This window comes from Mesoplodon mirus (genome assembly GCF_964341445.2).
Source record: "Mesoplodon mirus genome assembly, chromosome: X".
NCBI lineage: Eukaryota > Metazoa > Chordata > Mammalia > Artiodactyla > Ziphiidae > Mesoplodon > Mesoplodon mirus.
This window is the reverse complement of record NC_138981.1, coordinates 5,825,420-5,839,124: the sequence shown is the minus strand read 5'-3', so window position 1 is coordinate 5,839,124 and position 13,705 is coordinate 5,825,420. Positions and strand designations below refer to the sequence as shown.

Here is a 13,705-nt window from a genome sequence, read left to right as displayed (position 1 = left end):
ATTTAAGGTAATTATCGATATGTATCTTCCTATTACCATTTTGTTAATTGTTTTGGGTTTGTTTTTGTAGGTCCTTTTCTTGTCTTGTGTTTCCTACTTAGAGGAGTTTCTTTAGCATTTGTTGTAGAGCTTGTTTGGTGGTGCTGAATTCTCTTAGCTTTTGCTTGTCCGTAGAGTTCTTGATTTCTTCATTGAATCTGAATGAGATCCTTGCCTGGTAGAGTAATCTTGGTTGTAGGTTCTTCCCTTTCATCACTTTAAGTGTATTGTGTCAGTCTCTTCTGGCATGTAGAGTTTCTGCTGAGAAATCAGCTGTTAACCTTATGGGAGTTCCCTTGTATGTTATTTGTTGTTTCTCCCTTGTTGCTTTTAATCATTTTTCTTTGTCTTTAATTTTTGTTAAGTTGATTACTATGTGTCTCGGCATGTTTCTCCTTGGGTTTATCCTGCCTGGGACTCTCTGCACTTCCTGGACTTGGGTGGCTATTTCATTTCCCATGTTAGGAAAGTTTTTGACTATAATCTCTTCAAATATTTTCTTGGGTCCTTTCTCTCTCTCTTCTCCTTCTGGGACCCCTATAATGTGAATGTTGGTGCGTTTAATGTTGTCCCAGAGGTCTCTTAGGCTCTCTTCATTTCTTTCCATTCTTTTTTCTTTATTCTGTTCCATGGCAGTGAATTCCACCATCCTGTCTTCCAGGTCACTTATCCATTCTTCTGCCTAAGTTATTCTGCTATTGATTCCTTCTAGTGTGTTTTTCATTTCAGTTATTGTATTGTTCATCTCTGTTTGTTTGTGCTTTAATTCTTCTAGGTGTTTGTTCTTTAATTCTTCTAGGTCTTTGTGAAACATTTCTTGCATAGTCTCGATCTTTGCTTCCATTCTTTTTCCGAGGTCCTGGATCATCTTCACTGTCATTATTCTGAATTCTTTTTCTGGAAGGTTGCCTATCTCCACTTCATTTAGTTGTTTTTCTGGGGTTTTATCTTGTTCCTTCGTCTGGTACATAGCCCTCTGCCTTTTCATCTTGTCTATCTTTCTGTGAATGTGGTTTTTGTTCCACAGGCTGCAGGATTGTCGTTCTTCTTGCTTCTGCTCTCTGTCCTCTGGTGGATCAGGCTATCTAAGAGGCTTGTGCAAGTTTCCTGATGGGAGGGACTAGTGGTGGGTAGAGCTGGCTGTTGCTCTGCTGGGCAGAGCTTAGTAAAACTTTAACCTGCTTGACTGCTGATGGGTGGGGCTGGGTTCCCTCCCTGTTGGTTGTTTGGCCTGAGGGGACTCAACACTGGAGCCTACCTGGGCTCTTTGGTGGGGCTAATGGGGGTCTCTAGGAGGGCTCACTCCAAGGAGTACTTCCCAGAACTTCTGCTGCCAGTGTCCTTGTCCTCACGGTGAGACACAGCCGCCCCTTGCCTCTGCAACAGACACTCCAACACTAGCAGGTGGGTCTGGTTCAGTCTCCTATGGGGTCACTGCTCCTTCCCCTGGGTCCCGATGTGCACACTACTTTGTGTGTGACCTCCAAGAGTGTGTTTGTTTTCCCCAGACCTTTCAAAGTCCTGCAGTCAAATCCCAGTAGCCTTCAAAGTCTGATTCTCTGGGAATTCTTCCTCCCATTTCCTGACCCCCAGGTTGGGAAGCCTGACATGTAGCTTAGAACTTCACTCCTGTGGTGGACCTCTGTGGTATAATTATTCTCCAGTTTGTGAGTCACCCACCCAGGGGTTATGGGATTTGATTTTATAGTGATTGCGCCCCTCCTACTGTTTCACTGCAGCTTCTCCTTTGTCTTTGGACGTGGGGTATCTTTTTTGGTGAGTTCCAGTGTCTTCTTCTCGATGATTATTCAGCAGTTAGTTGTGATTCTGGTGCTGTTGCAAGAGGGAGGGAGCATTCGTCCTTTTATACTCCACCATCTTGAACCAATCTCTATTACTGTACATTTAAAAAACATAAATTTAATATAGTTATCATCTGAGCAAGTGATAGTGTGAATGTATCTTTCTAGATTAAGTAAAAAAAAAAAATTGATAGCTATATTCCAAATGATGATCAATGTGATTAGCTTGCTCAACCTTTTTTTTTTTTTTTTTTAAGTTTCTCTGAAATGTGAAGTTTTTCTTCACTGGGCTTGAAGCAGTAGCCTAGGAGGAAATGATTTCAAACAGTTGATCAGCCTAAACCTTGAAAGCCTAAACCACTTGCTAAAAAATACTAACTTTCATTACTGTTTTTGTGTGTTTGTTTTTGTAGTTGGATGCAGGACGTGATCATGGCCCTTAGAGTTGCAGTTGTTTGCTTGTAGTATTGGTTCTCTACTGCTCCCTTCACACATGGAAGAGAGTTTTGCGACTACCTTTTTTTGGCGGCACTTTTTTATTATTGTTACTTGGAGAAATAGAAAGTGTTTTCTCCTTGTTCAAAGTGTGTGAGAAATGGCTGTCATGTTTTTCCTCTTTGGCTTTTGTTGAAATCATTTTACCTGGCCAGTAGCACCATAACGAAATAGAGCTTTGGAAAATTTATCCTGCAAAGATTTACTCAGATGTTTACATCTAGGCTGTTCTTGTCAGGTAGTTTTCACAGGATTACTAAAAGAAAATGTTGGCTGTCATTAGTAGCATTTTGAGATGTGTCTTTAGGTGCTACTGGTTAGTGGTGACTGGAAATGAGGCAAGCATGCAGTTAGAATAGAACTTTAAATGAATCGCCTATACCAATGCTAGACTTGACAGATGGAGATTCTGGATTAACAAGAAGACAAGTGCATTACGTATTGCTGTTGTTAGCATTTCAGAAATATGCCCACTTTTGTAAATGATACCTAGTTTTTATAAGGCATTTATTCCACAAGTTGTCAGGAATACGGTTATTTGGAATCGTGGACATCACAAAGGACTGACTTTTTTAATGCACTCATGCATGTCTCTAGTTGTGAAAATGCAACTGTATACATGTAATATCTTGTTTTCATAATTTACATTTTCAGCGGTGACAGAAAGCAAGAATCACATAATTATTCTGAGACATTTTTAGACACATTTCACTGAACAGTTTTTATATGGAATAAATGCTTGTTGGATGTTTCCCAAGTGAAATGACAGATACTTAACTTGTAAGTAGCTGAGCCTCTGTCCGTGAAAAATCCCCAGGTCTTGTGGTGCAGTCCTGCTCCGTTGTAGGCCACTTCTTCAAATGAAAAAAATTGCAAGGTATTTTAAAGAGTGCCATTTATTCATTTCAAGTAGTCTTGAGAAGGAGTTAGGTCTAAGCATATTTATTAAATGACCAGTAAAGTTTTTTGGCTAGGAGCCAGTGTCTTGCAACAAATAAGGATAGCTCTGTGGTAAGGCATTGGATGTACCTTTAGGAAACAAAATTCACTGTTTAGGGAGCTCATGAAGTATGTAAGGTAGACAAGTTTTAAACTATTTCATTGCTATTAGAAAAATGGTATTGTTTTAAAATTGTTATATTGGTGAAAAATTGTGCATTTGTTTTAGAACATGCTTGGAAGAGCTGAACACTAATAGACTTGGGACAAGCTTATATAGGTCTTGGAAAAGCATCACTGACGAGCTCAAGTTTTTTTAATTAAAATAACTAAAAATGAATTGTTCATATACAACATTAAATGATATAAAATCTAGAATATTCTCACAAGCAGTAGACTGATTCTTAAATGATATTTACATGAACCAAGAAAGAGCCATTACAGACTCTGTTTTCATCAAATTCTATAGCAGTTCTTTTTTCCCCCCAGCTTTATTGAGATATAAGTGACATATATAACGTTGTGTAAGTTTAAAGTGTACAGTGTGCTGATTTGATACACGTATATATTGGGAAATGTTTACCACAATAAGGCAGTTCTTTTTAAAGTTTAGTGTAAGCACCAAGATTTTCAGGAGAACTTGCTGAAAGAGGTTCTCAGCTCCCAACCCCAGAGACCTGACACTGTATACCTAGTGCCTTTCCCATGAATTCCAAGGTGATGCTCATATTCTTGGTCATTTATCGCACTTTGAGGGCAGTGCTGTGACAGACTGACAGCTGATACGGTCAGTAGTTTGTTGTTTTCATATATGCATTTTTGATTGAAAAAAGTAGCAATGGATATTTGCAAAGTCAATTTCACCATAGAGTCTTCCAGTTCATCTTTAAACTGTATCTTTATTTTAAAACAGGGAGGTTACTAGAAAGTCAAGTGAAACTATAGTACAGGTGTATGTTCTGAATTCTACATTATATATGTCTGAAATTTAACTGAGAATTTTGATATCAACTGGAAAATTTATCAATAATGAAAGTCAGATACGTAGAATTACCATGAGCTTATGGGAACCAGGGTATGCCAATATTTAGATAACTGTCATTTAACTCTATGAGATGATTAATTTGTACTAATTAAAATTTTCATTAAAATATAATTTTGAGAATCACATATCCATTCATATGAATGTAAGATTTTAATTTCAATCATGAGGCCTGGCTGTTATCTCTTATTTATTACAATATATTATATAGATACTATATATAGTACTATATTTTAAGTGTTATAATTATACATTATACATAGTAGTATGTATACAAAACCTACATTTACACGTATATATACTTTGTTCATTCAGTAATATATTGTTTATTATTACAATTGTTACTGAACAGTGGATCCTGGCTGTTATCTTTGATTTATTAAATCATATGTGTAAATTATATATATGTATTCAAACTTTATTCTGAAGCTCTTATGGCAGAGTCTCATATTCAGGTTTATTCCATACACTTTAATAGAGTAATTAAACTGGATAAATGTGAATGCTGCTGGATTCACTGAGATAAACACATAAGTTAACAATAATGGGTGTGATATATATAAACATATATATATATACACATATACATATATTTAATGTAATACTTCAGTCACTTAGAGAAGAATATTCAAAATATAGCCCTATATTGGCAATTTAAAAGCAAGTTATTGGGGCTTCCCTGGTGGCGCAGTGGTTGAGAGTCCGCCTGCCGATGCAGGGGACACGGTCCAGGAAGATCCCACATGCCGTGGAGCGGCTGGGCCCGTGAGCCATGGCCGCTGAGCCTGCGTGTCCGGAGCCTGTGCTCTGCAACGGGAGAGGCCACAACAGTGAGAGGCCCGCATGCCGCAAAAAAAAAAAAAAAAAGCAAGTTATTGTTAAGGTTGATGAGAAAAAAATTCATCTATAACAACAACCTTTAGAAAATATTTTTTACTGAATAAAAATAAATATCCAAACTGCTGTGCCTGACAGTGAATATAATTGCTTCTCCTACATGTCGCCTCCAGACTGTGCAGCTTTCCTTTTTCGACTGTGTGGAAACGTATGTCTTTCTGTCCCTGGTTGGTCATGATGCCCTTGCTCGGGTTCCTATGATACACACAGTTAAGATGAGCTGCTGATTAATTGGATTTCCTAAAGTCACTAGGAAAAGTAGGCCCTGAAAAGTCAGGAGTGTGCACAGGTGGGTTCTTTCCTTGTGGGCTTTGTTTCTTTCCCATGTTTACTGACTGGTTTTCACTGTTCATCTCTCCTAGTGCCTGGAGCCCTGCAAGGTGTCCTGGGACCTGCGGAAGCAGCAGTGCCAGAGCTTCTGTGAGGTGAGAGGCCCGGGGCGTACACAGCCACAGACACTCAGGACACAGTTACAGGCTGACCACGTGCCAGCGGGTCCTTGGCATGGGAGGGCATCATGTTCTTCTGTGGCTGGGGAAGTGCACTTTCCTTCAGGTGTGTGTGTGTGCATGTGTGTGTAAATTCACATTCAAAAAATTCTCGAGACGTCTTAAAACCTAGCCACCCACTGCTTCCATTATGAATCAGACAGTAAAACTTTTTTTTTTTTATCACCATTGAAGAGGGTACAAGCTGTTGCCATCCTCCCACCTCACATCATGGCTCTTCTGTGGGTGCTTCTCGGCATGATGATTCTCATGCCTTTTGGAGGAAGCCAGCATTTTATTAGTGGTGGGGCTTCTCAGAGATTTTCACCTGACTGTTCACCCTCTGGGCTGCCCATACTCTGGGCTGAGGCTTGCCCACGTTTTCCCGTATGGAAGGCACCTTACTTTCCCTGTGCTCTCAGGTAGATGATAGAGCGTTGCTGTCCCAGACAACCACTGTCTAAAATCATCAGTTGTGCTGACGAGGGGGAGGGCTGCTTTGCTGCACTGTGTCTTCCAGGGCAAACCAGGGACCCAGGGACCTGCTGTGAAGCAGCCAGGCTGATGGCACGGTGGCTGCTCAGAGTAAGAGCAGTCGGAAAGCCCACAAGGGCCATGAGCACAAGAGTTGGAAGAGTCCACTCTGGGGACCAAAGAAACACCGTGGAGGGTGGTGGTGAGGGAACGCCAGAAGACATGCCCGTGCGGCATCAGAGGGAAACGACGCTGCAGGGCTTCTTTGAGTGGAATTGGGGGCTGATAGGGCGCTTCCGAACTTCTCCAAACAGACACGGTGGTCCCACCACCGTGCGGGAGCTGCCAAGGTGGTCCTGTTGCCTGCGTTTCACCTTGGAGGGCACACAGATTCTGTTCTGCAAACATGCCTGTGGACCTGGGGTCATAACAGTGCCATCAGTTTTTTTGTTTGTTTGTTTTTAATTACTTTATTTATTTATTTTTGGCTGCATTGGGTCCTCATTGCTGCGCGCGGCCTTTCTCTAGTTGTGGTAAGCGGGGGCTGCTCTTCGTTGCGGTGCGTGGCTTCTCACTGCAGTGGCTTCTCTTGTTGTGGAGCACGGTCTCTAGGTGTGTGGGCTTCAGCAGTTGTGGCACGTGGGCTCAGTAGTTGTGGCTCGTGGGCTCAGTAGTTGTGGCGCACGGGCTTAGTAGTTGTGGCGCACGGGCTTAGTTGCTCTGCAGCATGTGGGATCCTCCCAGACCGGGGCTCGAACCTGTGTCCCCTGCACTGGCAGGCTGATTCTTAACGACTGAGCCACCAAGGAAGCCACAGCTCCATCAATTTTAAGGTGCGTGAAATACATCCTCAGTCCTGATACCGTCTGACTTTCCCAATAAGCATGGAGATAAGCAGGGCACACTGTAAGTCCACAGAGCTGTGTGTGGATGTGTGGAGGCCTGGGAAGCTGGAAATTATCAAGTCACGTGGCTCACCCACTGCAGGTGGCAAGACCGGCTCTCAACTGCATCTCTGACCCCTCTCCCCATGTCCATGTGCTGCTGTGGCTGGATTCCCCTTGGACGGTTACAGGGGCTCACTGCGTTACAGGGTTATTTTAGAAAAGTGTTTAGTGTTGTTTTGGAAAACTAGGATGGAAGTGTTTCTCAAATGCTAACGTAATCAATAGGGGATCTTCCTAATCTCAGTTTTATTTTGCTCCAAAAGTTTCTACTCAGCATTTTGTGAATGGCTGGAATATGGGTGATTTGCAAAGTCTTACCTAATGCCATCTGTTGCCAGAAGTACCTGGGGGCTGAGGATTTTACCATAAGTGAAGTCTTTGTAGTAGTGAACTTTAAAATGCTTCCAGTAATACATAGGACTGGCAGATATTTGAAGTTACATAGCCAACTGCTCTGCTGCTGACACACACAGCTAAGCTGATGATTCAGTGTCAAATCAAATAGAAGAGCTCTCCTATGTCTTTTTGCATCTTGTCCTTTTCTGGACGTTGGAGATGACGCAGCTCCCTCAAGGGAGCGGACATATTACACTTCAGGTTTTCCAAAGTATCTTCAGGCTTCTTTAGGGATCCAATCCAAACTTTCCCGGGAAGTGTGCTCACCTGCCATTCACGTGAATGTTTCTTTATATTACTTACCTCTTCCTGCATAAAAAATTACCCCCAAACTTAGTGGCTGAACACAGAACACAGTTTCTTTGGGTCAGGAGTTTGGGCACAGCTTAACTGCATTCTCTGCACAGGGTCTGTCAAGTCTGTAATCAAGGTGCTGGCTGGGCTGCCTTCTCATCTGGGGGCTCGATTGTAGGAGAACCTGCTTCTAAGCTCATTGCAATTGTCGGCAGAATTCATTTCCTTGCAGTTGTAGGACTGCGGTCCTGTTTCCTTGATGACTCTTGGCTGGAGTGCACTCTTAGCCCCTAGAAGTTGCCTGTGGTCCCTCCCCATGTGGCCCCCCTCATTGGCAGGTCACAAAACAGTTATGTACTTCTTTAAGGCCAGAATCCTGATTTCCAGTCTGCTGAGACGGAATTTTGTATAACACAACATAATCTCAGGAGTGGCAGTGCTTCACCTTGGCCATGTTCTATTGGTTAGAAGCAGACACACACGCACACGCACACACACACACACACACACACGGAGGTGATTACACCAGCGCAGGTCATGACTCAGTGGGGCTCATTCTAGGCTGTGCAGGGATTCAGGTCCCTTGAGACACAGAACAGAGAAGATTGATCAGAAATGGAAACAAACAAGCAATAAACAAAACTGATGAATCTGTGCAAAGGCAAGGGAGTAAGGCCATCCCTGTGTCTCCTACATTCTGTAAAGTGCACTCCTACTTTATTTTGTATTCTATCCTGTACACAAACTGTACATATATATGCTGCTGTAGAATCTAGAGGAACAATATGTGCCCTGCTGTTCGCTTGGTGAACACTTTATCCCTTAATATCACTAACTCTGTGTTGATAGTTTTCCCTCTGATCCCTGAGAAGGGAGATATAATTGAAACCTTTCTCCCTGAAATTCCAGATGTGATAGTGGGCTTCTGTAATTGCCGTTCTCTCTGAAGTAACCGTGAGGACTTCTGAACCACATCGGTTTATTAAAATGGGACTCGTGTGTACAAATTGTGTCTGCTATGGCAGAAAGGTTAACTGAAACTTGAAAGGTGGGAAAAACAGAGGCCAGTTAATGTGAGGGACTTTGTGGAGAGACCTCAGCCCACTGGTCCAATGACTCAAAGCCTTAACGTTCAATTTTAGTTGCTTTGATTGTTCTTATCTCTCTGTGTTTTTTTGCTTCTGTTTTATTTTGCAGTAAGTGTCTGACTATTATGCTTAAACAGACTGAATCCTGAAAGGACTCGTCCCTGTTTCAGTATTTTTAAGGCTAGTCATTCATTGAGACAGACCCGTCCATCCCCTTGGTTATCACATTATGTATTAAGAATGCATACCAGTTCCATATTGTCAGGAACCTAAGCTTTCCTTTTGTAAGAGTTGGGACCCAGAAGGACTCCAGGTTTTGTTCTTCTCCAACAGAAACAACTAGACTGTTAGATATATTTGGCTCAATGTGTATATTTGCAAGATGGTCTGAGCTTTATCTTCTAAGGCACGAGCTTGCAAACCACACCCCACAGAGCAAAACTGGTCTGCCTCTTGTTTTTGTAAGTAAAGTTTTGTCGGAACTTGGCCAAAGCAGTTTTTTTTTTTAATATATCATGTATGGCTGCTTTTGTGTTACAACAGCAGAGTTGGGTAGTTGTGATGTATCATATGGTCCACAAAGTGGGAACTTTCCAGGAAGTCTGGCCTTTTACAGAAAGCGCATTCCAACTCCTGCTCTAAGAAGAACCACAGTCCTAATGATATCCCACAACCTACCTGACCATTCCGACTGTCATGATTTCTTAGTCTGTATTACCGGCACCAATTTCTAAACATAAAGTATTTATTTTCTTGGTAATTTTAGTCGTAAAGTTGCGCTATGTGGAAAAGATTTTCGGGGGCATGTTAATAATAACATACCTAGAATTCATTCATGGCCTCCTCATGTATTGATCTCTTTAACTTCTCATATGATTATCTATACAGTTCTACTTTTGCTATTTTTTCAGGCTGATGGCAGAGTTAACAATGTTATTTTTTTTAAATGACATAGTTAAGTATATTAGAACAGGAATCTTTTTTTAAAAAATTTTTCACATTTATTAACTCATCATAGGGGTTCACTCCAGAATATGTTTTCTGCTTTTGGATAACGTATGAACTCTGACAAAAGTCACCATCAGCATTCATTGGGAATGTCTCCAGTATGAATCTTTGGGGGCAAATTAAGATAAACATCTTCATCTTGTCTCAAGAACCCTTTGGGATCCTGATGTAGCTTACAGGAAAAAGAGGCAGTTCTGGTACACAGAGTATTAGGACACTCTGTTCACCTTTCAATGTTTGGGATAGATGACAGCCCAAGGCTATGGATGTCTCTCAAGCCTAGATCTGACTCATAAGGGATGATTTCTCTGACTCATAGGGGATGAATTCTCCTGTGTCCTTTTATGAAACGTGTTATTTTCCACGATAGAGACATAGATAGATTGTGCTTCATTGCTTTAGTTTATTAACTAACCATTAGCCCCTTCCTCTTACTTTTATAAAACCTTAAGAAACATGATAAACTATTATAATTTTTCATACGAGTCATAAAATACATGTTTTCCCATGTTTAAATGTACTTTTCTTACAACTGATGTAATCTTGAATTATAAATGAACACGTCCTTTTAACTTGTTAATGGTATATAAAACAGTCACGTGTGTTACAGCTGTTGTCTTAGTTTCATTCTTTTTTTAAGAAGTAAATTTATTTATTTATTTATTTTGGGCTGTGTTGGGTCTTCGTTGCTGCGCGTGGGCTATCTCTAGTTGTGGTGAGCGGGGGCTACTCTTCGTTGCGGTGCGCGGGCTTCTCATTGCGGTGGCTTCTCTTGTTGTGGAGCACGGGCTCTAGGTGCACGGGCTTCAGTAATTGTGGCTCACAGGCTCTAGAAGCCAGGCTCAGTAGTTGTGGCTCACGGGGTCTAGAGCGCAGGCTCAGTAGTTGTGGCGCACGGGCTTAGTTGCTCCGCGGCATGTGGAATCTTCCCGGACCAGGGCTCGAACCTGCGTCCCCTGCATTGGCAGGCCGATTCTTAACCACTGTGCCATCAGAGAAGGCCCCTATTGTCTTAGTTTTGATGACACCTGATACACCGTCGTTTATGAATGGCCTTCTTGCTGACGAAACACCTCCCATCTTTAATTCTGATGTTTTTGACTTCATAATATCCCCACCCTAGTAGGATGTCAGCTGAGATGTCAACCTTGGCTGTATGAAATGTGCACTAAGGGTCATGGAAAGCTGAGACCTCACCTGCGTCAGGGGTCAGTCAGTGAGGGAAGCATCCATTGTTGTTATTGAACTTGTCATTCGATCAGCCTGGATTCTCATCGATCCAGCCCTGGTCAGGGTGAAATTAGGAATAAAAAAGAGGTTTTCACTCTGCCACAGATAGCATTAGTGATTCATTTCTTTGTGCTTTTGGATTTTCAAAATATTTTCCCATATTACTCCATTTGATTTCATAGCAATTCTTAGAAGTTAGGTCTGGATTTTACTAGGCGAACTTTATGGACAGTGAAACCAGCACACAAGGAGAAAATGTTTTATTGGCCCAAGATGACATGGTTCAGAGGCAGAGGAATAAGGTCTAAAATCGAGGGGCTGTGCCTTCTAGTTACGTTTCTTTCCCACTGTCCTCCATCCCAGACACCTCTGTCTACCTCTGCTCCATGAATGAGCCTGTCTCTTATGTAAAATTGTTGGTCCAACCATTTGTGTGTAAACAGGCTTACTCTCAAATGAGAAGGAAGTTTTTGTTTTTGTTTTTGTTTTTTTTTTGCAGTATGTGGGCCTCCCACTGTTGTGGCCTCTCCCGTTGCAGAACACAGGCTCCAGACGTGCAGGCTCAGCGGCCACGGCTCACGGGCCCAGCCGCTCCACGGCATGTGGGATCTTCCCGGACCGGGGCACGAACCCGCGTCCCCTGCATCGGCAGGCAGACTCTCAACCACTGCGCCACCAGGGAAGCCCGAGAAGGAGGTTTTGATGATGCAGAATTATAGTTAGTTAACTGAAGGAAGAACAAGCCTCCTTACAAGGTTCTTCCACGGCAGGGTCTCTTTGGCCATGGGATGTTCCAATGTGACTGGGAAGACACCTCGAAACTAAGGTGTCAGATGTATCACACTCCTCCGCTTGCTGTCAAAACTTGTCCTCCATCCGCTGCTCCACAACCCAGTGTTATGTCTTCAAATCTAGGGTATTAAGTAAATGCATCGCTTCAGGAACTCAGGCAGAGCCATCACCTGTGTGGGAATGTCTCTACAAGAGGTAAAGGTACTGAAAGAAGCTGATGAGAGCTAAACAGGAAAAGGATGTAACCTGCCCCAGATGTTTGCATGCCGGGGGAGGGACCGGCACGTAGAATTTAATACAAGTTAGCAATCTTTTGCTTTCGTGTACCAGAACAACAGCTGACCTGATTAGAATATCCTTGTGAAGGGACGAGTGGAGATGGACCTTGGTGCTGTTTTTTGAACGTAGTCATGTCTTTTCTTTCTTGGGGGTTGGGGATATACCAGAGCGTAATAAAATAAAGCTGGCTTTGGGTGCCACACCATGGGAGTCATGATACAGTCACCTCTAGTCTTTTGAAAAGTCAATTAGTGAATCGTTCTGAGTCCATTAAATTAAGGTCCAGTGTACAAGATGGACTCAATTTTTATTAAAAAGGTTTGCTATGTTGGAATATTTTCCCTAAGAAAGTTATATTATTATATGGCTCCTGAGTCCTCCCTTTAGGGGAGTCGTTCATATTTGGGGGGGCACCAGGATGGCTCTTGAGGTGTAGGACTGGTGGGTAAGAAGCACAGGTTCTTCTTACTTGTACAGTGTGAGTGCTTGAGCAGAAGAGAGATGTTGGTGGGTTAGTCCAGGGTGCCAGTGGTGGAGGTGGTCAGCACATATTCTGAAGGTAGAGCTGACAGGATCTGATGACAGGTTGCATGGGATGAATCGGGGGAAATGAAGCGTTGATGGTAATGGTGGGTCTTTGTCATGAACAGCTGGGTGAGGGAGCTGGCATGACCTTGAGCAGATACCAACATGTGGGGTGTGTGAGAGGCACAGGTTTTGTGGGGGAGGCGGGGAGAAAGGACGGCCAGAGGCTTGGTGTTGAGCATGCTGTGTCTGAGATGTAAATCAGACCTCCACTCCAGATGTGTCATGGGCACGTAAGATACATGAGTCTGGTGTTGAGAGATCAGGCTGGACATACAAATGTCATGGTTGATAGATGGTATTTAAAGTAATGAAGCTGGGGGCTTCCCTGGTGGCGCAGTGGTTGAGAGTCCGCCTGCCGATGCAGGGGACACGGGTTCGTGCCCCGATCCCGGAGGATCCCACGTGCCGCGGAGCGGCTGGGCCCGCGAGCCATGGCCGCGGAGCCTGTGTGTCCGGAGCCTGTGCTCCGCAACGGGAGAGGCCACAGCAGTGAGAGGCCCGCGTACAGCAAAAAAAAAAAAAAAAAAAAAAAGTAATGAAGCTGGATGAAGTGGTAGGAGGCCAAGAGCATCATGGGACATGTCCTGAATCACACCAGTGTAAGAAGGATGGGAGCCAAGGAAGAGCCAGCAGGTGGACTAAGGGGGGCCGTTAAGATGGGAGAAGGTCCACGCGAGGGTGGAGCTCTAAAGGACACATGGCAACAGCTCTTCAAGAAGGAAGAGGTGATCAGTTGCATCTGCAAGACTGTGGAGGTCTGGAGATTGGTCACTGGGTACCGTGATGCACAGGTCACGGTCGACCTTAACAAGAGCAGAGTTAGCGGGTGGCTGCAGAGAAAGCCTGACGGATGTGTTCCAGAGGGGTGGTGGGGCGAGAGGGAGAGAGGAGGGGGCATGAGAGCATT

General features: G+C 43.2%; 1 protein-coding gene across 1 annotated transcript in view; it reads left to right on the top strand.

Annotated features, from left to right (window-relative positions):
* Nucleotides 1-13,705, top strand: part of ANOS1 (anosmin 1) — a 195,581-nt gene that overhangs the window by 108,442 nt on the left and 73,434 nt on the right. Inside the window, exon 3 of the mRNA XM_082609603.1 lies at nt 5,577-5,639. Coding sequence (XP_082465729.1) covers nt 5,577-5,639 — 63 coding nt within the window. The remainder of the gene's footprint in view (nt 1-5,576; nt 5,640-13,705) is intronic.